The sequence below is a fragment of the Cavia porcellus genome, unplaced genomic scaffold (assembly GCF_034190915.1).
Source record: "Cavia porcellus strain 051 isolate PalLab524CR breed Dunkin Hartley unplaced genomic scaffold, mCavPor4.1 scaffold_28, whole genome shotgun sequence".
NCBI lineage: Eukaryota > Metazoa > Chordata > Mammalia > Rodentia > Caviidae > Cavia > Cavia porcellus.
In genome coordinates, this window is record NW_026947511.1 from 52,700,389 (window position 1) to 52,724,085 (window position 23,697).

Here is a 23,697-nt window from a genome sequence, read left to right on the forward strand (position 1 = left end):
GCTAGCGGGCTGGGCCTGCAGTGGGTGCTGCTGGGGTAGGGGTGTGGGGGTGGGGGTGTCGCCCTCGGCCGCAGCCCCGCGCAGGGTGCCTAGGAAAACACAAGGCCGGCACAGCTGCGGCGAGAGCATCGCTGTCCACAGGGCATGCACGTCGTGCGACACGCGGTGAGCACTGGTAAGTACCCTGTGGTCGGAAGGCTTCATCCGAAAGTCTGGAAGGTGCCTCTCCGCGCAGTGCGCAGCCCCGGTCACCCCGCGCCCTGTGCGCCTCTGTGCCGCGGAGGCCCCGGCCCCGCCGGGCTGTGCGATGACCGCTTTGCAGGAGGTGTGGGGGGCAGGCCGCTCACCCCAGCTCTGTGCGAGGGCGAGGCAGGAGGCTGACGGGTTGGAACGCTTCCCGAAACCCTGTCTCAAAACCAAATTCCGGTGCGGAGAGGTAGCTCAGAGGTGCAGCGCTTGCCGAGCACGCGCGAGGCTGGGATTCAATCCCCAGAACAAACAAAAGCAAACCAAACTCCTGAGCCGCCCCCACCCACCACGCCCACCAGACCAGGATCTCTCGGGTCAGATCCAGCCGCGTCCCTCCCGGGTCAGAACCCGACGGCGGGGCGGTGGCACCCCCGTGTGGCCGCAAGGATGAGGAGCAGGAGCCGAGCAGCAGCTGGAGAGGCCTTTGGTTTGGGTTTTGTTGTTTCTTGTTTAAAACATGGCACTTTTGACTGGGGTGGTAAAACACACCTGTAATCCTAGCGTTCAGGAGGCTGAGGTAGGAGGATCACCATGAGTTCTAGGCCAGCCTGGACTACGAAACGAGACCCTGTCTCAAAAAAAAAACAAACTTGGCATGTTTGACTTATTTTTTTGGCATGCTTTAAAAATTGTTTTTTAAATTGGGTGTGGTGGTGCACAAAATAAATAATAAAAAACGGTTTTTGTTTTTTGCAGGGGTGGGAATCACACCCAGTGCCCTCCCTCATGCTGGGTTCCTCCCCACCCTGAGCCAGGACTGGTTTAATACTTGATCAACTACACTTAGATTTGGGGCTACTTTCTGTACTTAAGAGGATGACATCATTTTAACCGAGAAAAGGGACAAAAGATGACAGGAGGGACGATTATCTTTTTTCACCTAAATTTTAGATTTACTGCAGTTGCAGTACCTAATGAGCTTGTTCATCGTGGGAGGGTACATGTATACACCCTATTCTTTCTGCACCCCCACACCCCCACAGGCCACCCTTGCTGTCTCTGGTGTAGAAGGGCTGATTTAGAGATGTTCCTCACTCTTCCAGATTCTGGCCAACCCCGGGCCAGGGCTTTAGCGAGCCAGGATTTGTCATCCACAGCAGCTGGCCCCCTCCAGCTCTAGGGCCACACACTGCAGTGTGACAGCCATGCTCAGGGTGACCTCACTCTTCTGGGGATGACAGCCGGCGCCCTCCCCAGCACTGAGCTGGACACTGTGGGATGGGGCAGGTGCCCAGAGGAAGGGCAGTCCCACACACCTGCCCTGCTTCGGCCCAGGTATTAGTTCCAGGTTGCCCACCTGAGCTTCTTGTCCATCGATAGGAATCCAAGTTGCCACAAACCCTTTTCTTGGTTCAGCTGTTTGCTGGACCTTTACTTACCTTTGACTGTCCACCAGGACTTTTCTTTTTTTCTTGTACTGGGGATTGAACCCAGGGCCTTCACACTGAATTATATCCTCAACTCTTTTTTAAAACTTTGAGACATAGTCTCCTAGGTCACTAAGTCACCAAGGCTGGATTTGAACTTGCGATTTACCTGTCTCAGCCTCAGAGAGTGCTGGGAGGTGGGCGTGTACCACCAGGCCCAGCTCCATGAATATGTTGTTGTTTGCCATGCCAAGAGCTGCTGACCTTCATAATTTAGAGATTTTTTTTAATGGAGCTACATCACATAGTCATGATCAGTATTTCCCTTTTCAGAGAATGTAAGACAAGATTAAAGTTTGTTTTTTGTGAAAGTGTCTCACTCAGACTGGCCTTGAACTCACTATGTAGTCCAAACTGGCTTTGAACTTATGGCAACCCTCCTGCCTCAGCCTCCCGAGAGATTACAGGTGAACACCACAATGCCTGGCTAGGATTAAAAGTTCTAAGCCATTCATCATGGCTTGGTCATCCTGGTAACAATCCACATCCATGAGTCACCTCCTAAGAAAAAAAGTATTCCTGTCTCTCCAGGAATTCCACAGGCTGTAAGAGCTCCATGTCAGATGTTTCTGTCACTTAGGAAATTACAAAGATCTTAGGAATTCTGCCAGAAATTGAGATCAAAGACCAACTATTAAGTCAAAAAGATTCTTCTAGTACCCTTATTGTTCGGAAAATTGCTAGGGTTTTAGGAGCCTAGTGGTGGCACTGGAAGATAAGGCCGGGTGTGGTGGTGCCTGCCTGTATCTGGGGAAAGGAGGCAGGAGGCTTGCAAGTTTGAGTCCCGCTGGGCAAATTTAGCAATTTAGAGATGTCCTGGATCAAAAATAAAGATAAAAATAAAAAGGACTGACAACAAAGCTCAGTGCTAAGGTCTTGGGTTCAATTTCCCCATAGAAAAGTAAATGAATACATAAAAAGGGCTAGGGAATGTAGTGCAGTGCTGGAGAGCTTGCCCAGTGAGCTTAAGGGCCTGAGTTCAATCTGAAAGGGAGAAAGAGGGAGGGGAGACGAGAGGAGAGGAGAGGACAGGAGAGGAGAGGAGAAAAGAGAAAAAGGAAAAGGAAAAGAGAAAAGCGGGAGGAGGTAGAAGAGGAACAGGAGGGGAGGGAAGCAGTGAGGGAGGAGGGAGGAAAGAGTAAAGGAAGGCAGGGAGAAGGCAAGGTGGTCCAGGTGTGGTGGCCAATGTCTGTAATCCCAGCACTTGGGAAGCTGAAGCAGAAGGATTGCAAAAAGTTTGAGGTCAGTTTGGGCTACATAGTGAGATCAAGGCCAGCTAGAGCCGTGAGACCCTGTCTCAAAAAACCAAAGCAAAGCAAAACAAAACAAAAAATAAAAGAATTTTTTTAAAAATCGGAAGGGTTGATAGCACCAAGCAACAGGAGATCCCTTGTATTTTGGTGCCCTGCCTGAAGCCTAGCCTTGCTCATGAGAGAGCCACGCGCTTTACCCTGGGCCACAGCCCAAGCACAATGGAAGGTCCAGTGACAGAAGGATGAAGATGCTAAGCCTGAGAGCCTGAGTACAAGCTCTGTCCAAGTCCTAACTTGACCACTAAAGTATGCACAGGAGTGGACACCACATGGAACCTTTTGAAAAACAAAAAGGCCTTCAAAATATGTTTTTTTTTTTTTTTGTCTTGTTTTTTACTATGCAGTTCAGGCTGGCCTTGAGTTCACTTTGTAGCCCAGGCCTGTCTCGAACTCCCAACCATTCTCCTGTCTTAGCTCCCAAGTGCTGGGATCGCAGGTGTGCGTCACCATGCCCAACTAGGACCTCTACTCTTCAAAGACAAGAATTTATCCAGGGGCTGGGGATTTAGCTCGGCGGCATAAGCACCTGCCTTGTAAGCAGGCGGTCGTGAGTTCGATCCCTGGTACCGGTAAAAATGAAAAAAAAAGGCAAAAAAAAAAAAAAGAATTTATCCTGAAGAAATATGAATCCGTAATTGATCTACCCACCGCATCAGCACACAGCTCAAAACTAAATAGTGTTGTTTAGGCTACATAGGCTACAGCAAAGCAGTTTTACCATTGTGCCACTGCCCTGGTCCAGAAATCAAGTTTTAATGGCCAGGTATAGTAATCCTAGTGCTTGGGAGGCTAGGAAAATCCTCTGAGTTTAAGATTACTTCAAGTCCAAAGAGAACAGCATAGTGAGACCCAATCTGAAAACAAAAACAAAAAGAGTCCTTTTGGGCTGTAAGTAAGCCCAAAAGTTTCTAGTGATTGTGTCTGTTTTCACCCATTCATGCTGAAGACTGCAATTTTTTTTCAGTTTTTGCATGAAATTTATATGTTACCTAGAAAAATTCAGAGGGTAAAAATCGGAACATGGAGCTCAGCGGCAAAAGTGCCTGCTGGCAAGGTCGAGAGTTTGATCCCTGGTAGCAAAAAAAAAAAAAAAAAAAAAAAGGGAAAAATTGAAGAGAGAACATTTTATTATGTTCTGTTGTTTCGGGGCGATCCACACATGGAACGCTAGGTACTGAGAACCTAAGTAAAGGTAAATTACTCATTTTTTTCCAAGAGTAAACTAAGACCGGGAATGAGTGGAAACCTGAGCGTCAGGTGGAGCCAGAGACCACGGGGCAGGAGCGGAAGCCTGCGGAGCCAGCGCTCGGTGCTTCAGGCGCCTGGTTGCTCAGGACGCAAACTCCCGACCTTGGCGGGACCACTGCCAAAAAGCGTCACCCGCAGAGCCCGCGGGGACCCGGAAGAGCCGGGGGCGGGGCGTGGGCTGGGGGTGCGGTCGTGACGGGCGCGGTAGGAGGGCGTGGCGTGCTGGGCTGGGGCGTGGTCGGGCGGGGCGCGCGGCTTGGGACCAGCGCTGCGGCAGAGGAGCTCACTGCGCGTCGAGGGCTCTGGCTCCCGGGGTGGGTAGGCGCGGGTGGGAGAGGCCGAGGGCGGGAGTTTGCTCTCCAGCGCGGCAGGCAGCGGGAGGACGCGCCCGGCCTCGAGCCCCACGCCTTGGGTCCTCGAGGGCACGCGGCCGCGGCGTTCGACGGGGCACACGTGGCTGCGTGCGGACCGAGACGGCCTAGCGCTGCCGGGCAGCGGGCCTGGGGCTCGGTCTTGGGGACTGCTGGGGGGCGGGGGGCGCTGCAGAACCTGGGGCTGGACGCTCCTGGGGAGGCGAGCGGAAGTGACGGCCCTTCCTGCGAGGGTGGGACGGCCTGGAGGGGCCGTGTGCAACCTTGACCCTACGGCTCCTTTCGTCCAGGGCCTCAGAGCCCAGAGGAGACAGCCCCCGGAGGTGCTGGGGACCAAGCGCCCTGGAGAGCTGGAGACAGAGCGCCCATGGGATCCACAGAGCGCTTGGAGGTGCTGGGGACAGACCACTGGCTGGTGGGAGCGGAGGACAGAGCGCCTGGGGGAGCTGGGCGGGTGCAGAGTGGAAGCTGCCCGGGGCAGGGTAGGATCCCAACCCGGGGATCCCACCACCCTCAGCAAATGCCGTCCGGGAGAGTCGGGAGCACTGACGGAAGCTGTGTGGAGCATAGCTGACTGGGAAATAGCATAATCTTGGATTCACACACTTCACAGAGCCGTCAGGGAGGGGAGAGGGGAAAAAGGAAAATTAACTTCAGATTCTGTGAATCAGCTCTCCTGACATCTTTTGGGGATCTAATGAACTGTTCCTCAGATGCCTTTTTCCTTGCTGGCATTTTCAATTCTGCTACATTCCCAAAGTGAAAAGGAAGCTGTGCGTGGTGGCACGCGCCTGTAGTTCCACACTGGGCAGGCTGAGGCAGGAGGATCTCTGAGTTCAAGGCCAGTTTGGGCTACATAGTGAGTTTAAGGCCAGCCTGAACTCCGTAAGCAAAAGCTTGTCTCAAAAAGACAAAAGAGGGCCTGGATGTAGCTCAGCAGCACAGCGCCTGCATGCAAGCACCGAGTCATAAGTTTGATTCCGGATTTAAAAAAAAAAAAAAAAGCTCAAAAGGAAAAAAGCCAACAGGTTCTTTTGCCCTAACTCTCTCCTTAGCATCTGATAGGAGGGGAGATGTGAGTGAGTGGCCGCCAGCGGGAGGAAGGGACAGGCTTCAGCTCTGCTGGATTAGCAGGGACTCATCAATGGTGGTGTGGTGTGTGTGTGGGGGGGGTTGTGCCCAGCTCACTGTACCCCCTGAGGAAGCCCTGCTGTGTTCTCAGTACTGCTCTTTACAAGGGTCTAGCTAGACAGATGATCCCAGCTTTCAGTGGCATGACTATGATGCTTCAGCTTACGGTTTTATTTTTTCACTTGAGACAGTCTGGCCACGTGGTTGGGGCTGGTCTGGGACTTGTGGTACTAGTGGCAGTCCTACCTGGGATGGGATTACTGGCCTGTGTGGCCACCATGTGGGGCTTCGACTTTGCAGTGGTCGGAAGCCTTGCCAGTTCAGTGGAAATTGTAGTTTGGATTTTCAGTTTGAATCTTTTCTCCAGGCTGGTAGTATGTGGTGTGTAACACACTGATACTTGCTCTTTCTTTGAATGCATTTTTAAAATTTGTATTTTATTAGTATATATTTGGAGTACCTGATGATTATGTTCATCGTGAGGAGTTGGTGCCTGTACATAACGCATCGTAATTCTTTTTAGTCTCCTTCCTGTCCCTTCTTTCGCTCTCCCTAAAAGATCTATCTCCCTATGAAAGAAACCCCGTGTGATAGGCTTGGGAAGACACTGATACCCTCCCGATGCTGGGCAGTGACAGCAGCCTGCAGCTCCTGGGCGACCAGTCAGCTCCGGGCTCTGTGCTGTGCTGTTCTGCTGGCTCTGGTGTTCTCTTTTGGGAGGAGGTGGGCAAGTTGAGACAGGGTCTCACTATGTAGTTCAGGCTGGCCTTGGACTCCCAGTGATCCTCCCACCTCAGCCTCCTGAGACAAGATTACAGGCATGTGCCAACACACCCGCCTGGCTGTGGTGTTCTGTGGGTTAAGAGGATTGAGTGCACTTCTGACACAACAGCATTTTCATCAGAGCATTACCCCTCTATAAGTTGAAGAGCATCTGTATATTCAAATTCAGTTCATCATGGTAGCATGTTTGTCTGCCAAGGCCTTGAGTGTTTGATCCCCAAACTGAAAAGAAATCTAGGTCATGTAATCAAATATTTTTGGTTTTGGCTGGGTTCTTAGCATCTTCATTCCCACATTTCCAGTGAAACCAAGTCAGAATGAAGAGACTGGCTCAGTGGTTTGTGACTGATCTAGCCTGATTGCCCCTCACGCTTCTTTGTGGCACTGAGTCTAAACGTCAACTCCAGGTTGCATGGTGGAGCATGCAGGGAGGCTGAGGCAGGAGGATCACTGCAAGTTTGAAACCAGCCTGGGATATAGGAAGTTCAAGGGCAGCCTGAACTACATAGAGCCCCTGCTCAAAAAACTAAAAAACAAAGCCAGAAAAACCCCCCAGGTCCCACACACGTCAAGAATGTCCTTGGATAATTACTCAGTATCTCTGTGCTACAGATTCCTTAAGATGGGGTCAGTAGCTGGGCGCTGGGCTGCATTCCTGTATTCCCAACTCTAGGAGGCTGAGGCAAAAGGATAGCATCCTAGAAGATAGCAAGACCCTGTCTCAAAAACCAAAATAGGCAAGCAGAAACGAAGGTGGATTCAGTAATTGTTACTCAGTGGCACCCCGGAGAGCACTGTGATGGGGGCCCTTTTCTAACCAAGTAGGAGGCCCATTTCTTCCTCCCACTGTTGAGATGCCGTTTCTTTCTGACCTCAGGTTCTGAGAGCTGGGTGCCTCCTGTGCCTAGAAGTGGGCCGGAGCAGTTGACAGATGCCCAGTCCCCGCCTGGTATTGCTGGATAATGGCAGCTAAGCGCAGGGCGTCCAGGGCCCAGACCCCTGTGGTCCACGCTGTGACAGAACCAGAGGTGTTCTCCACTGCCAAAGAGGGGAGCTCAGCTGACAGAGCTGACGGGGAAGATTGCCCCTTGCAGCCGATGGATTTCTCCCAGGAGGCCATACCGAGCCCGGTGGCCTGCAAGGGGCATCTCTCTCTGCCCAGTGACAGTGATGCAAAGGGCCCTCAGGAGGCCATTCAGCCCTGGAGGCCAGGCCAGCTCTGGATGAAGCTAAAAAGAGGCACCATGGATGCTAAGGTACGACTCCCTGCGTGAGTTTGGTAGCCACAGAGCGACCACTGCTGGAAGGTTCGGGGCTGTGGGGCCTGGCCCATGCCCAGGGGCTCTGTGTCCATTCCTCCCACCCGCCATCCCAGTGGACCTCACACTGTTCTGTGCAGACAGGAGAAGGAGCTGCCGTCTTCTCAATGGCCCTCACAGGTACTTCCCGAGATTTTCTGGGGAGCAACCTTCATTTGGGGCTTTTTAGTTTTGCTTTGTTCTTGTTTTTGCAGTGTATTTCCCTCCATTTCTCTTCTCTGCCCTTTTGAGAGGTGGTAGCTGCTGGCCTTGTGCCTGTCTTTGTATCCCTCTCCCTTCAGGGTTTTCTTTTTCCTGTAGGTTTCATTTTCTGAACTCTGAGACTGGGTGTCGGTCTCGCTGTCACACTCCCTGCTGCATCTGTCCTGCTCTTCCAGATGCCGATCACCCTGGAGGATGTGGCCGTGAATTTCACCCCGGAGGAGTGGGACTGTCTGACTGCCAGTCAGAGGCTCCTTCACCATGATGTTATGTCTGAAACCTTCAGGAACCTCTTGTTTGTGGGTGAGAGGCTGAGGTGTCCTGCCAAGCGCCCGTTGTGGGGGCCTAGAATATCAGGTTTCTCTGGGCAGGTGGATAGGCTCGGGTAAAGGACAAGAAACAGAAGCCTCTAAGACTCACGTGCCAGAGATGCTGCTAGGAGCTGGCCTTCTGCATGTCTTCCTCCCACATCTGAGCAACCCACATTAAAGTTCTTGAACCAAGCATATAAGAGATGGCCCGTCGCCCCCATCCAAGCCTAAGTCCAACTCAACTCTTTCTCAATCCCATTCACCAGCCAGGGTATTTGTGCTGAGACGAGATCTGATCATCAAGCCTGAGCAGGAAGAGAGGCAAAGCAGAGCAGATCTCCATTCCCCACGAGGAAAAGCCCGCCCTTCAGGTAAGAGTTGTAAAGGAGAGGAGAAGATGAGGGCCAGCACAGTCCCCGGCAAGGTGAAGAGCTGACTGAGGTGACGAAGGGGACTGTGTCCCCTTCTCCTAATCTGCACCTCTCCAGCTGGGCAGACTCAGCTGGAAGAGACCTTGACTTCATGGTGAGTGTCTGAGCCTTTCAGGACAGGGAATGGCTCCAGTGTGCGTGTACTGGGTGATTGCATGCTCACTGCTATTGATCAAAAAGCTCTTCCTAGAAGGAAAGAGAGGCAGGGAAGGTAAACTTGATGGTGTTTAGAGCAGAGAAGACTGGAACCTGGAAGCGAAGGGTTGGGAGATGCTGGGCTCATTGTCACTCCCTTTAATCCCAGCACTTCGGGAGACCAAGGCAAGATAATCCCCAGTTCAAATCCTGGTTGGGAGTCCAGAGATCCTGTCTCGAAACAAAAATTGTTTAAAAGAGCTGGGGATGTAGCTCAGTACAGAGGTTCTGGGTTCAATACCTAGTATTGAAAAAACCGTGAGAGCTGTCAGGTCAGGCTGATTATACTTCCCCGTTTCCCAGACTAGTCTCAGTTACACTGCTAACTCCATCTTGATTATTGATAATTATTGTTAACTGTTAATAATTTTACTCTCAAGTGTCCCCGTTTGAATGACATGTAATTGTCCTCCCTTGGGCTGGGGTTGTATGTCAGTGGTCGAGTGCCTGGTTAGCATGCGAGCGCCCTAGGCCCCGGGCCCAGCGTAGGGACCAGTGGGGTCCTCCTCTATCCATACAGGTTCATTCCCAAGCCACCACCCAGACAGCATCTAACCCCACGTATACTGTGTGTTATCCTGTGTGTACTTAACTGTAATAAAGTTTAACATATAAATTAGGCACAGAAGAAGATTAAACAACAGTAATAAAAACAGAATGACTGTCATAGTTTGTAGTAAATTTTGTATTAATTTTGTGAATGTCAACTTTCTAAAAATATGTTTTCCATTCAATATTTTCGGGCTGTAATTGACTCTGAGTAACCGAAAGCATACAAAGTCCCAGGTAGAAGAGTTACTATGTACCATGGTCATCTGGGGGTGCAGGGGGACCTGTGGGAGCAGAACAGGAAGGACAGAAGATGGATTTCAAGAAATGGGGCTGTGGCAGGCATGGTGTGGTACACCTATACTCCCAGCACTCGGGAGGTGGAGGCAGGAGAGTTGCTGTGACTTGGGGCTAGCCCGAACTACATAGCAAGACCCTGTCTGAAAAAGACAAAAAGAAAAAGTACAAACGTGGCTAAAATTAAAATTTAGATCTCCAACATTATTGGAGGATTCTAGTTAAATTTGTATTTGCTTGTAATGTGAAAAGCCTAAAGCTTTTCTCACCTCCAGCTTTAGAGGTATATTGGGCAGGAAGGGAGGAGGGTCTCGCGCTGAAAGGGAAGCTGTGTTATCTCTCTCCTGGTGGATCTTGTCTTATGCTTCCTCTCTCACTATGGCAGGCAAGAAGCGGCGACATCAGCGGAATCCGAAAGGTGATGGGGCTGGCGGCAAGAAGGCCCGCCGTGCTCATAGAGGGCCTGGCCGGGGCCCGCCCTCCACACCTGGCGGGTCCCGGGACAGGAGCCCGGCGTCTCAGGCAGCCTGGCCGGAGCTGCCCTTCTCCTGCTGCACCTGTGGCAAGCGCTTCAGCAGGAGTTCATACCTCCACAGCCACCAGTTCATCCACAGCCCCAAGAAGGACAACAGCTGCGACCAGTGTGGGAAGCTGTTCCGGAACCCCAAGGCCCTGAACTACCACTGGCGCACACACCTTGGGGAGCGGCCCTTCTCCTGCTCACTCTGTGACAAGACATACTGTGATGCTTCCGGGCTCAGCCGCCACCTCCGCGTGCACCTGGGTTATCGGCCCCACTCGTGTCCCGTGTGTGGGAAGGCCTTTCGGGACCAGTCAGAGGTCAAGCGTCACCAGAAGATTCACCAGAATCAGGAGCCAGCGGCTGGAAACCCTGAGCGTGTTGCCAAGGTTGTGGGCCCCACAGCAAGGTTCCAGGGTCCCAGGTCCCACCAGGGCCTTGGGGATAGGAACCATACACCAGTGGCCAGGACCCAGCGCCCTGTGCTTAGCACCGAAGGCCCTAGGGCCCAAACCCAGGCACCGGAACTTAGGTACCAAGCACCTGTGACCAAGAGCCAGGCGCCCAGCACCAGGACATCCTGCCGGGACAGTAGAGCCAGCTCTCCACCAGCAAAGCCCTCAAGGCCGAGATGCAAGCTCTTCTCCTGCCCACACTGTCCTGTGACTTTCAGCAAGAGAGCCTGGCTCTCCAGGCACCAGGAGGTGCACCTCGGGGAGCCACTGGCCCGATGCTTCCACTGCGGCCAGTGCTTCAACTCCGCCTCCCAGCTGGCCCGGCACCAGCAGACCCACTGGAGGCAGAAAGTCTACTGCTGCCCTGTGTGCGACCGCTGCTTCGGGGAGAAGGAGGGGCTGCTGGATCACTGGAAGGTCTCCAGGGGCAGGCAGCAATGCCGGCTGGTCCTGGGTCAGCGGCTCGGCTTCTTGCCTGAAACCGCCTCCCCTGTGGCCAGGAAGGAGTGGAGACGCAGAGGAAATCGAGTGTTTAGGATCCATAGCCATAAGACAGGGGAAGCAAGGGACAAAGCATGTGGAGAAGATCAACGAAGGGGGCAGTGAGGGTCCTGACGCAGGAATAGAGGCCGCTGGCCCAGGTCTTCCCTTGCTGGTTCCCCTGAAGCCTGAGCCTGGTAGGCAGGTGGCCCAGCTGGAGGATGAAAGGTGAGCAGACAACAAAGGAGTGAGAGAAGTGTGCACAGGGAAACTGGTGTTATTATTCATTAGCACCTAGCTGTTTCTGTGTCTGATAGACCATCAAGTAGTAATTGTTGAATAAAACTGGGTGCTCTGATGAATATAAAGATGGGAGGAGAGGCAGGCAGGCAGGCAGGGCGGGAGAGGCAGCATGCGTGTTTGAGCAGATGCAGCTGCACTGGGCCTGGTTCCCAGGGCCCTCCCTGCTGGGGCTCAGGGTAGGTCAGGATGCACCGCATCTGCGCCTTGCAGTGTGCTCGGCTTGCAGTGATGTCTGGGTGACCCTGTCTTCTGCTTCTGCCCAGTCAGGGCTGGTGTCTGAGAAACAGCTGCCAGTGCAGTCTCTGTGCTGACATGCAAGGAGGGTGTTGGTGAGTCCCAGTTTGTGACCGAGACCCTGCAGTCAGTGTCTTCCTCCAGGACCAGCAACCTCTGAGGAGAGATGGGGACCTGCCTGGCCTCGGGCAGAGGGAGGTGGTGCAGGGTACGAAGATGTGGGAGATGTGGGGGGGGGGGGGAAGGAAGGAGATGACAGGAAGGACGTCGGTTCCACTGGAATTCCTGGTGTCTGTGCAAGTGCAGGACCCCAAGTGTCCCCGCTGCGGAGAGGACAGAGTGCAGCTGGATACACAGGTACCCTGGGACCACAAGTGCTGCAAGACACAGCTTCCCTCAGAAGGGGTTCCCTGGAAGGAGAACATAGCTTTAAAAAGTGGTTATGGTCTCTGTTATGAAACCCAGGACCTGCAGAGCCCTCTGGAATCCTCTTCTCTCTGCCTATCTGTCCGGGTGGTCTTGGGGTGGTGCACAGGCAGCTGCTGTAGAGGATGGGAAGGAGCCTTGATAGGGTTCAGTCGGGCACAGGGTGCTTGGCTCCTCCCCGCTGCCTCCTCCCCTCTGTCCTGCACTCTCCAGCCCCTACCTCCTGAGATGGATCATGAACCCTAAGCCACCCCACATCCTACACTGCTTCAGTCTGCCTTTTCTGGCTTTTCCTTCTTAGCTTATGAAAGAGAACTTACTTAGCTCCTCAAGAAACTGCCCTGCAAACAAAAAAACATAGATGGTCAGTGGGTGATGCTGGCCTCCTGTTCATCCTCCCTGTGGGCCTGTGGGACCCACGAGAACCAGTTCTCAGCGGCCCTGGGCGCCTGGGCAGTGCGTGGGAAGCGAGCCCTGGAGCACGAGGGCTCTGGCCACATGCCCTCTGTCCTTCCCACTCGTCCCAGTCCCTGTCCCTGTCCCGGCACTGCACCTGCTAGTCTTCGGTGTAGCCAGTTGTAGCAGATGATCAAGGCGACCAGAGGCCCAAGAACCGGCACGATTGCAAACAGGCTTATCTTCCAGCAGGGCACCCTCAGAAAGTGGGGATCTGAACGATTCACCAGAACAGATGAAGTTAGTAGACTTTGCTTCTACCTCACCCAGCGTTCTCCTCCTCCTTCGGTTTCTCTCTCTCTTTTTTTTTTTTTTTGGACAAGGGATTGAACTCAGACCTCACACTTTCTAGGCAAACTCTACCACTGAGCTACATTAAAGTGTTTATTTACTGAGATAAGTTCTCACTAAATTACTTACCCTAGCTAGACTTGAATTTGTGATCCTCCTGCCTCAGCCTGCTGAGTAGCTGAGATTACGGGCATGTTCTACCAACCTGGATTTTTATTAGGTTTCTTATTTTTTTGTGTGTAGGGAGTTGAGACAGAGTTTCTTTACATTTTAAGCTGTCTTGAACTCACTGTAGCTCACGCTCACTCCTAACTCCCAGAGATCCTCCTGCCTCAGCCTCCTGATTACCAGGATTACAGGATGTGCCACTATTCCTGACTAGATTTAGCATATTTTTATTTTTGGGAGTGGTGTGTCAATATACTCCAGGTTAGCCTTGAACTCTGTAGTTCAAGCTGACTGAACTCCCAATCCTATCTCAGTCTCTCAAGTGCTAGGATTACAGAGCTGCATTACTGTGCTCAGCAAGTATTTTCTTCATTGCAAATATATGCATCAACTTGGGAACAGTGGTGCGCAACTGTAATTCCAGCCACACTGGAGGCTGAGGCAAGAGGGTCACAAACTGGAGGCCAGCCTGGGCGACTTAATGAGACCTTGTCCTGATAAAAAGGCTGAGGGGTGGAGCTCAGCGATGGTGCACACCTGGGCTCCATCCCACTCCCAGGTGCACGTGGGCACAGCAGACAGTGTGGTCAGTGGAGTGCGAGCTGTGTGCCGTGAGCCCTGGATTCCACCGCTAGAACTACAGACACCAAAGCCAGAAACTACAAGAGCAGCACACCTGTGCCCGCTGTGATCACTACTTTCATGTCCTTTATATGTTATTCCTAGATTCTGTATTAGGGAAAACATGAGATTCTTGTCTTTCTGAGTCTGGCTTGTCTTGTGGATTAAAAACATCCACAAAAATAAAAAGTCACAGAAATCTTCAGACACTGTTTATGCTTATCACTGTTTTCAAATTGCATTGTTAGAGTTGCTGCTATATTATTTAATGCATTACTTTTGTTATTTAAAGACATTTATTATATGAAATTTGCTCAGATGTCAATAACTGATTTTTTATAACTATTTCAATGTAATGATTTTTTTCTGACAAGCTTGGATCTCAATGATTTTCTTTGTAATTTTATGCATTGTATTTTTTGATAACTATTTTAATACAATGATTTTCTTTGTAATTTTGTGTGTTATATTTTGTGTGTATTTGTGGGGAGGGCGCTGGGACTCCAACTCAGGACCTCGCACTTGCAGGCAGGCCCTGTGCGCTGAGCTGTGTCCCTGGTTCCCGTGTGCACATTTACAGACATTTCTCTGGGGGCTGGGAATGCGGCTCCCTGGGAGAGCACTTGTTTCTGTACCCAGGTCCAGGTCTTTTTTTTTTTTAATCAATTTTTTTTTGTCTTTTTCCTTTTTATCGGTACCAGGGATCGAACTCACGGCTGCCTGCTTACAAGACAGGCGCTTATGCCGCTGAGCTAAATCCCCAGCCCCCAGGCCCAGGTCTTGATCATGGCACCAAAGAAGAACATTCTGGAAGGGGTCCACTCATACAAAAGGTGTTAAGTTCTCACATTCAGCTATGCTTGCAATCCCAGCACTCAGGATACTGAGGCAGGAGGGTCACTGCAAGTTTGAGCTCTGGGCTGCATAGTTCAAGCCCAGCCTGAACTGCAGAGCAAAATCTTGTCTCAAAAAACCAAGACCAAACAAAGCAAGAAAAACCACTCAAGCACTCTTCTGTTGGCACTAGATAGTCTGGAGTAAGCAAAAAAGGATCAAGTTTTTTGTTTTTATTTTGTTTGTCTTTTTAGATGGTTTCACTGTGGAGGTCAGGCTAGCCTTGAACTCACTTTGTACTCCAGGCTGGCCTTGAACTTGCAGTGATTCTCCTGCTCACCCTCCCAGTGCTGGCCAGGGTCAAGTTTCTAGGGCTTGGTGGCTTTTTTCTTCCTTCAGGAAGCCCTCCCTGATGAGTCACGTGTCATGAAAGGACAGTGAGTGTGCTTTGTTCTATTCTAGTACCTTCACCTCAGCTGGACTGTGCTGGGCCTGTATTTATTTGCTGTCAACAATGTTAGTGCACCTGACAGCCTCTTCAGAGACACAAAGGAGAGGGAGGGGCCTTTCCAGGAGGCTCCTGAGGCTGAGGAGAAGAATGATGGGCGGCCACACTCACCAAAGGTCCGGTGCAGGTTCTCTGAAACAGGAACACAGAAATGGATTTAGTAGAGGGCCCCTTTCTCCTTTCTCTGTTAACTACTTAAAACTGGGACATGCTGGGGGCTGGGGATTAGCTCGGCGGCATAAGCGCCTGCCTTGCAAGCAGGCAGTCATGAGTTTGATCCCCGGTACAACTGGGACACGCTGGAGGCAGGGAAGCTGTAGGATTTGACTTCTGCCTTGGAGGAAGGCAGGGGAGACCAAAGGTATTTCCTCTTAATTCTTGGCTGGTTATAGTTTTATTTTATTTTATTGTTTTTGTACCAGGAATTGAATTCAGGACATTGTGCTTGCCAGGCAAGTGCCTGTGCCACTGGGCTACATCTCCGGCCCTGGTTATAGTTTTAAATTGTGTATTTCCAATGGAGGGGAGCAGAAATACTGGAAGAGGGGACAGAGGTGGTCTCATTTCAGTTACTCCAAAAGGCCAAAAAGGATAAATGGGGGCAGAGGGCCTGGAACTCACCTATTTCTGCTCGAAGTTTTCCTAAAATAGAAAAAGGCAATATTTTTAGTTCCTTCTCAGGCACCAGATGGGAACCCTTCCACACCAGCACCCTGGCCTGTGTACGGTCTGTTCCTGGCAGCTCGGCAGCACCCTTAGCTGTGTGGGATGAGGGCTGGATCTGAGACCAGGTGTTCAGCTCAGTCCTGGTACAGTTGGGATTTAACAGAGAAATGGAGGATGCAAGTGGCCCAGTAAACAGTGCCCCAAACTAACATAGGACACTGCCATCTCCCCCACTGCTCTTTGCTCCACACCTGGAGTTCTTGGTCACACTGCCCCTCCACCCTGCGGGCCCCTGGTCCCCTCCAAAGGGAGGGAGAAACTAGACTCTAGGGAAGCTGATGGTTTGTGAACTGACTCTGTGATATGTAACTACATAACATGCCCTCTAGTCCTCCCTACAATTCAGTTTAGTTTTTTGATTTTGAGACTGGGTCTTGCTATGTAGCTCAGGCTAAACTTGAACTCACTGTGTAGCCCAGGATGGCCTCAAACTCACAGCAATCCTCCAGCCTCGGCTTCCTGAGTACTGAAGTTACAAATGAGCCATCACATCTGACCCTGCAATTTGGTGGGGAGAATATTATGTCTACTTGACATGTGAAGCACCTACGGCCTGGAGAACCAAGAATTTTGTGCTTAGTTTAGTGCCAAAAGTGGAATTCAAACCTAGGGCCCATAATCCACCATTCTGGTTCTTGCTGCTCAGCCCTGATGGCTGAAGATACTCTTCATGGAGAGATAAACATCTGAGGTGAATTCAAGGCTAGAGAGTAGACCCCACTGTTGATCCTGCTAACCCCTGTGCTGCCTCACATGCCCCAGCCCACCCTTCTGCACTATCTATCTGCTTGGTAGTGGGGATGGGGTGGGGTGGGGTGGGGGTGGGGGTTGATGGTTCTTGTGCTTTGGTCTTGGGAGAGAATTGGGGGCTTAGCAGGATGCCCTGGGCACAGAAGAAGAGCTTCATGCATAGGCAGCCTGAGTGCTTGGTTAGTGAAGAAGGCAGAGGCAATGGTTCAGAGCCCTCCTTGAGACACCTCCTGTGGCCGAGGTCAGCCTAGGGGCCTGGGCTCTGCACTTAGAATCCTGTCCTCGGGGGTCAGCTGCTGCCTCCTCCACAGAACGGAGCCAGAGGGTGTCTGATGGCGCACAGGGAGAGGCAAGTCCCTGCTATTAAGGGTGACTAAGTTAGATAGAAATTAATGTCCAGTCAGAGAGAGTCTGAGCTCTCAAAGAAGTCAGCACAAAAATACAGACACTAGAACTGTGGCTGGAGGCGCATCTGAGGGAGGCCAGGCCTGCAGGCCTCTCTAGTGGATGAGCAGTTGCTTTTATGCTGTAATTAGCACCACCTGGTCCAGGAATTCAGTTACTCAGTCATCCGGGGGGGGGGGGTGAGCAGAGCATCTGGACCTGTCCCTTCCCCAAAACACCTTGGTCTTCCCATGTAGTCCCACTTCAGGCCCCGCTTCTCTACTGGCTCAGTACCAGCTAAGCAGCAGCACTTGTGATCCTGTAGCTGATTATGATCTGACCCACACTGTACCCACATTACAATTTTGCAGTAGGAATTACCTCCAACAAAGGGTCTCAGTGGCCGTCCTCTCGGGACTCCATTTGTCTCTCAGGATCTCTTTCTCTCTCTCTGAGTAAGTCTCTCAGTAAGCCTTTCCTACTCGTAACCACCACTGCCTTTGAATTCATTCTGGGCTTCCAGGGGGCATGAACTGGGCACAGCTGACTTCAAGCGGATTCTGAGTCACATTTCCCTGTATCACTATCACCCACAGGAGCGTCATCAGTGTGTCCCGTGCTGCCAGGAAAGGCCATGGAGTTGGCACTTTGATCACCAGTTTTTAAGGTTGATGGTTTTTCTGTTTAGGCTCTATTTTCAGGGAAACAGGGTTGTACAGTTTGTTTGTTGTCCTATGAAGCTCTGAGCCGGAAGTGTCAGAAGTGACCCTTACCTAACTGTATGAGACCAGTGCCCATTAGGGACCCCAGCAGCCCTGGCCAGCTCTGCCCATACCTCTCAGTCTGTGCTGCAGGCAGAGGAAGACGAAGCCCATGCAAATCTGCAGCAGGAGCACGGGCAGCACGGCGATGAGGACCAGCACTCCTGGGCCAACCCAGTAGAAGGGATCTGAAAGGCAGAAGCGGCCCAAAGGCTCAGTCCCCGGATGCTGCTGCCTGGGGATCGAGCAGCTGGATTGAATAAAGCAGTGAACATTGCCGAGTTTCTAAGAAGGTGACCCAGCAAGTCCTGAAGAAGCGGTTTGCTTCCAAAAAGGGCCAGTGGCTCACAAGGACAAGTGACTTCAAGTCAGGACTGTGTGTGAAGTCGGACTCATGGAAGTCCTCAGAGCTGGGCGAGGGATTTGGATCTGATCCTCATGCCACGGGACCCAAGCTGAGGGGTGACGGGAGCAGAAGCGCTGACACAGAGCTAGAGGAGGGAAAGTCAATTCAGGGGCCACAGTGGCAGTTAAAGTAAAAATCAACCTGAGCCGACAACAGCAGTGCACCCAGGTCATCCCAGCCCTGGAGTCTGAGGCAGGAGGTTCAATGGAAGATCAAAGCCAGCCTGGAATGCAACCTGTTTAAAAATTAAAAAGCAGACATGCTAGTGCATGCTTGTAATCCCAGCGCTTGAGAGGCTGGGGCAGGAGGATCCCTGGGAGTTCAAGGCCAGGCGGGGCTACATAGTGAGTTCAAACCCAGCCTGAACTATACAGCGAGACGCTGTCTTAAAAAAAAGGCTGTGGATGTAGCCTGGCGGGAGTGTATTTGTTGAGTGCGCTGACACCCTGGTTTTAATCCCCAGTACTAGGGGTAAAAGTTAGAACTTTTCTTGTGGAACTTTTAGGAAGGTGGGACCCACTGGCTGTGGAAGCAGCCAGGTGTAGAGCATGGTGGGCACCGAGGGATGATGGGTCTGCTCTCACTGCCTGCTGAGGGTAGAGGGCACAACCCAAGAGGTGAGGCCACTGGAACCCGAAAGGAATCTTTTTTTTTTTTTTATTGGCACCGGGGATCGAACTCACAACCGCCTGCTAGCAAGGCAGGTGCTTATGCCACTGAGCTAAATCCCCAGCCCCAAAAGGCATCTTTGAAAGTTGGATTTTTGCCTCCAGAGACAATGGCTTCTCTGGACTCGCTCAGGTACAGGACATAGACTGCCCCCCCTCACCCAGACGAGTGGACAGCACCCTGTCCCCCACGCCAGCACCCGGAGGCCAAAGGTCAGTTTCATTTCCATAGGAAAAGGAACAGCAGGCCGGGTCCAGGAAGAGCCAAGCTGAGCTGCCGTCCCACTGTCCCGTTATAGCAGACCACACACTGCACACGCCCACACTTGTACTCCACTCCTTGGAGCTAGTTATGAACAAACTGTTTTTACTGCTTACCAAAATAAATGTCCTCCCTTGATTTGGCCAGGGGCCAACAAATCAGAGGTCATGAACCCAAGTGCAGAGGTGAAAATACAAGCCCAGCCTGGGCGACTCAGTGACTTAGGAAGACCCTGTCTCGACCTAAAAATAATAATAATAAAAAAAGAAGTCAGGCTGTTGACACAGGCCTGTTATCTCAGCACTCTGGGAGGACTGTAAATTCAAATCAGGCTGGGCAGTTTAGTAACTAAAGGAGACCCTATTTCAAAACTCAAAAAGTAGAAAAGTTCTGGGGATGTAGCTCAGTGCGAAGACCCTGGGTCCAGTCTCCTAGCATCACAAACAAACAAACCCCAGCACACCAGTTAATTCTTAAATTTAACAGGGTGTAATGACACACGCATGTGGTCCCAACACTCAGGAGGCTGAGGCAGGAGAATCACTGTGAGTTGGAGGCCAACCTGGGCTACATAGTGAGATCCTGTCTCCAAAGAAAAACCCCAGAATCAATCGAGGATTCATTGCACTAGGGTTGGATCACTTGTGACTCTTTAGAATACTGTTCTTCTTCATAAGTGATAAAAAGACATCCCCAAGTGAAACTGAGATGTCTCCTTGGATCTTACATTAACCCTTTTGAGTGTTCGCAGTCTTCTGTGGAGCACAGCATAATCAGACACAAATGATTTGGCATATTTGGTGCCTGGTGTCTCTTCCTGTCTGTTCTGCCCTCTGTCTTCCTAAGAACTGTTCTTTCACTTTGATCTGTGCTCACAGATGTGAGTCCCCTGTGTGCCTGGGCTGAGACGGCGTCTTCCCACACGGCCTCCTCGTGGCCAGCCTCGGGTCGGGTTACAGTTGTTGTGTGTCTGTTTCTTGGAACCCAGTCGCACTTTGCAGTCCATGCTGACCTAGCACTCGCCACCTCCTGCCTCAGGCTCCTGAGTGCTGGGGTTACAGGGAAGCACTGCCGCTCTCTGTCTCTGTCCCTGTCTCTTTCTGTCAGTCTGTCTATCTGTCTCTCTCCTGTTTTTCAGCACCTGGAATCTTGTTCATGCTAAACAAGGGTTCTATCACTGATATATATATATCTAGGCTTTTAAACAACTGTGGCAGCGTCTCACTACATTGATCTCATCTTTCTGAGCCTTCCGCCTCCACCTCCTGAGTAACCGGAATCATAGACCTGTGCTGTCATGCCTGACGCATGTATTCTTTTATGTGAATGGGTAATTGTGGGCTCTTCTTTTTGTCTTTTTCTATTCTCCCTTCTTTCCTCTCTTACACCAAAGTGATCCATTTTAACTTTCTTGGGGTATTATTTCATATTTTTCCTTGAATACATATATATACAAATATATATACACAGGTTAACAAACACTCATGCTTCTGTTCCTTGTATTCTATAGTTTGCTTTTATCACTAATTCCTCAGGAATTATTTGAAGCCACCTGGCATAGCTCTAAAACAATCTTTTTAATGGCTGCATAATATTCATGGTAGACTGTCATTTACTTAGCTAATTCCATGCTCTGGCGCTCCCAGGGCGCTGGTTTACAGAGCTCTACCGGACGACGGAGTCTGCAGAGTGAGGGTCCCCCTCAGCCGGAGAGCCGAAGGCTGGGAGGGCGCCCCCTGTGCGCACCACGCACCCACCTTCCACTCTCAGCTCCATGGCGGCCTCCTCTTGGTAGGAGTGGTCTCGGAAGAAGCAGGTGTAGCCGCCCTCGTCCGAGAACCTGACGTTGCGGATCCGGAGGGTCACCCTGCCCTCCCCAATGGCCTCCTTCAGCAGCTCGGTCCGGCCGCGGTACTCGGCGGCCTGCTCCGCGTCCTGGTCCCTGCCCTGGCGGTACAGGTGGACCACCCTGGAGAAGGGGGGCCGGTACCACCCCACCTCCATGCCCGAGGCGTTTCTCCCTGGAGACAGGCGACAGGGCAGCTCCACTGCGTCCCCAATCAGGGCCCGGAGAGGCCGTCCTGGTCCCATCACTCTGAACTGCCCTGCGGAGACACAGGGGAGCAGGGGTGTCAGTGGGAGCCTGGGGACAAGTGTGTGTGTGTGTGTGTGTGTGTGTGTGTGTGTGTGTGTGGCAGGAATGAGGTGCTTGATTCATACAGTAGTTTAGTCTTTCCTTTGTTTTTAGTGCTGGGGATTGAACTCAGGACCTTGCCACTGGGTACATCTCCAGACCCTTTTCTAATTCTTTAGTTTGAGGCAGAGTCTCACCCAGCCAGGAGCTCCCTCAGATCCACGGCCCTCCTTACAGCCTCCCAAAGCACTGCCATGAGAGGCTTCCCCACTGCGCCTGGGTGGGTTTAGTGTCTTGAGGCTTAATTTTCCCAGGGGCCTCCCTGCCTGCTGTTGGTTCAGCTGAGCTGAATCTCCCCTCCGAGGCTTTGCTTGTGTCCGCTGCCCACTTAGCTGCCTCCTTACCTCTGTCTTGATCCCTGCCCATTGCCCCTGAAGTCTCCTCTCACACCTGCCGCTCGGAGTGACTGTGTTTAGCCCTTTCCTCCTTTCTTCTTGCATTACTGGGGCTTTCTAAGCTACAGCCCCACTTTTTTTTTTTTTTTTTTTTTAACAGGATCTTGCTCAATTGCCAAGTGCTCATGCTGGGCTTGGATTTGACATACTCTTGCCTCAGCTTCCCAGGGTGCTGGGATTACAGGTGTACACCATGCCCAGCTGTTTCAGAGGACTTCAGTCTGTTGTCTGGGCCTCACTGGAGCCCTGGGGCTGCTCTGAGCATGGTCCTGGTCTTTTGCCTATGCAGGGCGCCTTTCTCAAATGACCTGGGTTCCTGGGAGGCAAAGTGGCTTTTCCTCTGAGCTGAGAAGGTCTCTCAGCAGGGCATAGGGTTGCAGCTCTCCGAGGCCAGGACTCTGTCTTTATTATTTCTCCTGTGTGCAGGGAACAAAGCTCTCCTATAAAAACATGTGGGTACCTGACTCTGCAGAGTGAGCTCCCCAACATAACAAGATGTTATAACACCACGGACATTGGTGTTTGCCACACACAGGCCCTGTCCAGCATGTCCCGCAGCTCATTTGACCCTGATGGCAACTCTGAGAGCTTGTCATCGTTTGGCTCCCTTTTGAGAGGTAAAAAGCCAAAGCTAAACCAAATTTAGCCCACTTGCCTAGCATGTGCAAGGTCCTGAATTCAGCCCCTAGCACTGAAAAAATAAACAAACAAAACAAAGTTTTGTTTGCTTTCTACTCCCCAAGGAGCCCCGAGATTTCAGAAGAGGGAAACCAAGCCAGCAGCTCCCACTTTTGGAAAGCTGCGTGGACATTTGAGGATGACTGTAGGAAGTGAGCCCTTCTGCTCTAAGGTCTCCCTAGGAAAGAATAAACACATCTTACCTGCATAGCTGGACGACAGTTGGACCATGAGGAGGGCAAGGAGGCCCCCAGACATCGAGGTACCTGATGACCCAGGCATCACTGCCGTTCCTGGGCTGGTGCCCCACCAGGGGTCAGGCCAAGCAGTGGCCCCGGGGGTACATGGCCTCTGCCCACCAAGAGCACAGACAGAGGATCTGGGAGGGCATTGCTGCCCAGGCCCTGCCTCCACCCGGCCACTGTCACAGCTGTGCGGGCTGGAACAGCCTGCGTCACCCTGCCAGGCATCCACACAAAAGGGCCACAGACCAGGGGGACGACCAGGGCTCACCGTCCCCGCCCCCAGAGCAGCGGAGCAGTGGCCGCCTGGTACCGGGTCTTCCTCCTGCCCCCTCCTCCTCCACGAACCTGGTACCAAGCCTTCCTTCCATCCCCCTCCTGAATACCTAGCCCAAAGAGGGCATCAAGAGCTGCTCAGTGGGGTGGAACCTGCTTTGGACCTCAGACACCTGAGTGTGTGGGGTATGAGAGCTTCGTGCAATCCCTTCGGCTCTCAGAACTAGCCACAGCAGAGTGATTATTGTTGACTCTTAAAAAAAAAATTTTTTTTTTAAATTTGGCTTTGCATTTTCCTGAAGAAAATACAAAGTAGTTACTCAGCAGACCAACCCTCTTATCCTAAGAAATATTTTCAGTTCCGGATTCAGTCCTAAGGTGTTAGGACTATTACCAATATTATTTATTTGCTTTTTTATGTAGCTAACTAAATTTATCTCCATTCTTTTTTGAAGAGAACTAAGAACCTAGGCTGTATTTTTTTTTTTTTTAGTAGACAAAAGCAAAACAATTTCAGAACAATATAATCAAACCCAGGCAAAGCAAATCTGAAAACCCATCATTTAGATACTTTGTTTAAAAGTATCTAAATGTAAATGAAAGGGCAGGCTGCCCTGGTTCCAGACTCTGGGGAACTGCTCTCACATGGATTGTCCTTGCAGTTGGTTTCCTCACAACCGGAATTACAGAAAGAAACTTGCTTTCTTCATTGTGCCCTTCCCCACACAAGGAACTGAAGGTTAATAGTATTTGTTAGAAACAGCTTAAATTTTCAGAGTTGCCATCAACTGCTTCCAAAGAAGTTAAAAGGAAGTCGAGACAATTCAGGCAGCT

General features: G+C 51.4%; 2 protein-coding genes across 2 annotated transcripts; one reads left to right on the forward strand and one right to left on the reverse strand.

Annotated features, from left to right (window-relative positions):
* The first annotated feature begins 4,697 nt into the window (after positions 1 to 4,697).
* Zfp57 (ZFP57 zinc finger protein) lies at positions 4,698 to 12,173 on the forward strand. The gene is made up of 6 exons (XM_063239305.1): positions 4,698 to 4,999; positions 7,400 to 7,778; positions 8,219 to 8,345; positions 8,620 to 8,784; positions 9,089 to 9,105; positions 10,078 to 12,173. Exons 2-6 carry the CDS (start codon positions 7,485 to 7,487, stop codon positions 11,404 to 11,406), a joined length of 1,932 nt encoding a protein of 643 aa, XP_063095375.1. The 5' UTR covers positions 4,698 to 4,999; positions 7,400 to 7,484; the 3' UTR covers positions 11,407 to 12,173.
* On the reverse strand, positions 11,540 to 22,821 carry Mog (myelin oligodendrocyte glycoprotein). The gene is made up of 8 exons (XM_003461151.5): positions 22,549 to 22,821; positions 20,836 to 21,183; positions 17,817 to 17,930; positions 15,743 to 15,763; positions 15,233 to 15,253; positions 12,797 to 12,913; positions 12,564 to 12,584; positions 11,540 to 12,227 (listed from the first exon to the last, which is right to left on the reverse strand). Exons 1-8 carry the CDS (start codon positions 22,625 to 22,627, stop codon positions 12,214 to 12,216), a joined length of 735 nt encoding a protein of 244 aa, XP_003461199.2. The 5' UTR covers positions 22,628 to 22,821; the 3' UTR covers positions 11,540 to 12,213.
* Between the last annotated feature and the right edge of the window lie 876 nt (positions 22,822 to 23,697).

Bases quoted from the DNA above. Each gene is read 5' to 3' on its own strand.
- Zfp57 (XM_063239305.1), top strand. From the start codon at position 7,485: ATGGCAGCTAAGCGCAGGGCGTCCAGGGCCCAGACCCCTGTGGTCCAC. The intron at 7,779-8,218 runs GTACGACTCCCT...CTGCTCTTCCAG, and splicing joins GAGGCACCATGGATGCTAAG to ATGCCGATCACCCTGGAGGA. The intron at 8,346-8,619 runs GTGAGAGGCTGA...CCCATTCACCAG, and splicing joins CAGGAACCTCTTGTTTGTGG to CCAGGGTATTTGTGCTGAGA.
- Mog (XM_003461151.5), bottom strand. From the start codon at position 22,627: ATGCCTGGGTCATCAGGTACCTCGATGTCTGGGGGCCTCCTTGCCCTC. The intron at 17,931-20,835 runs GTGGGTGCGTGG...TCTGCCTTTCAG, and splicing joins CATGGAGCTGAGAGTGGAAG to ATCCCTTCTACTGGGTTGGC. The intron at 12,585-12,796 runs GTGCAGTGCCGG...TTTTGTTTGCAG, and splicing joins GCTACACCGAAGACTAGCAG to GGCAGTTTCTTGAGGAGCTA.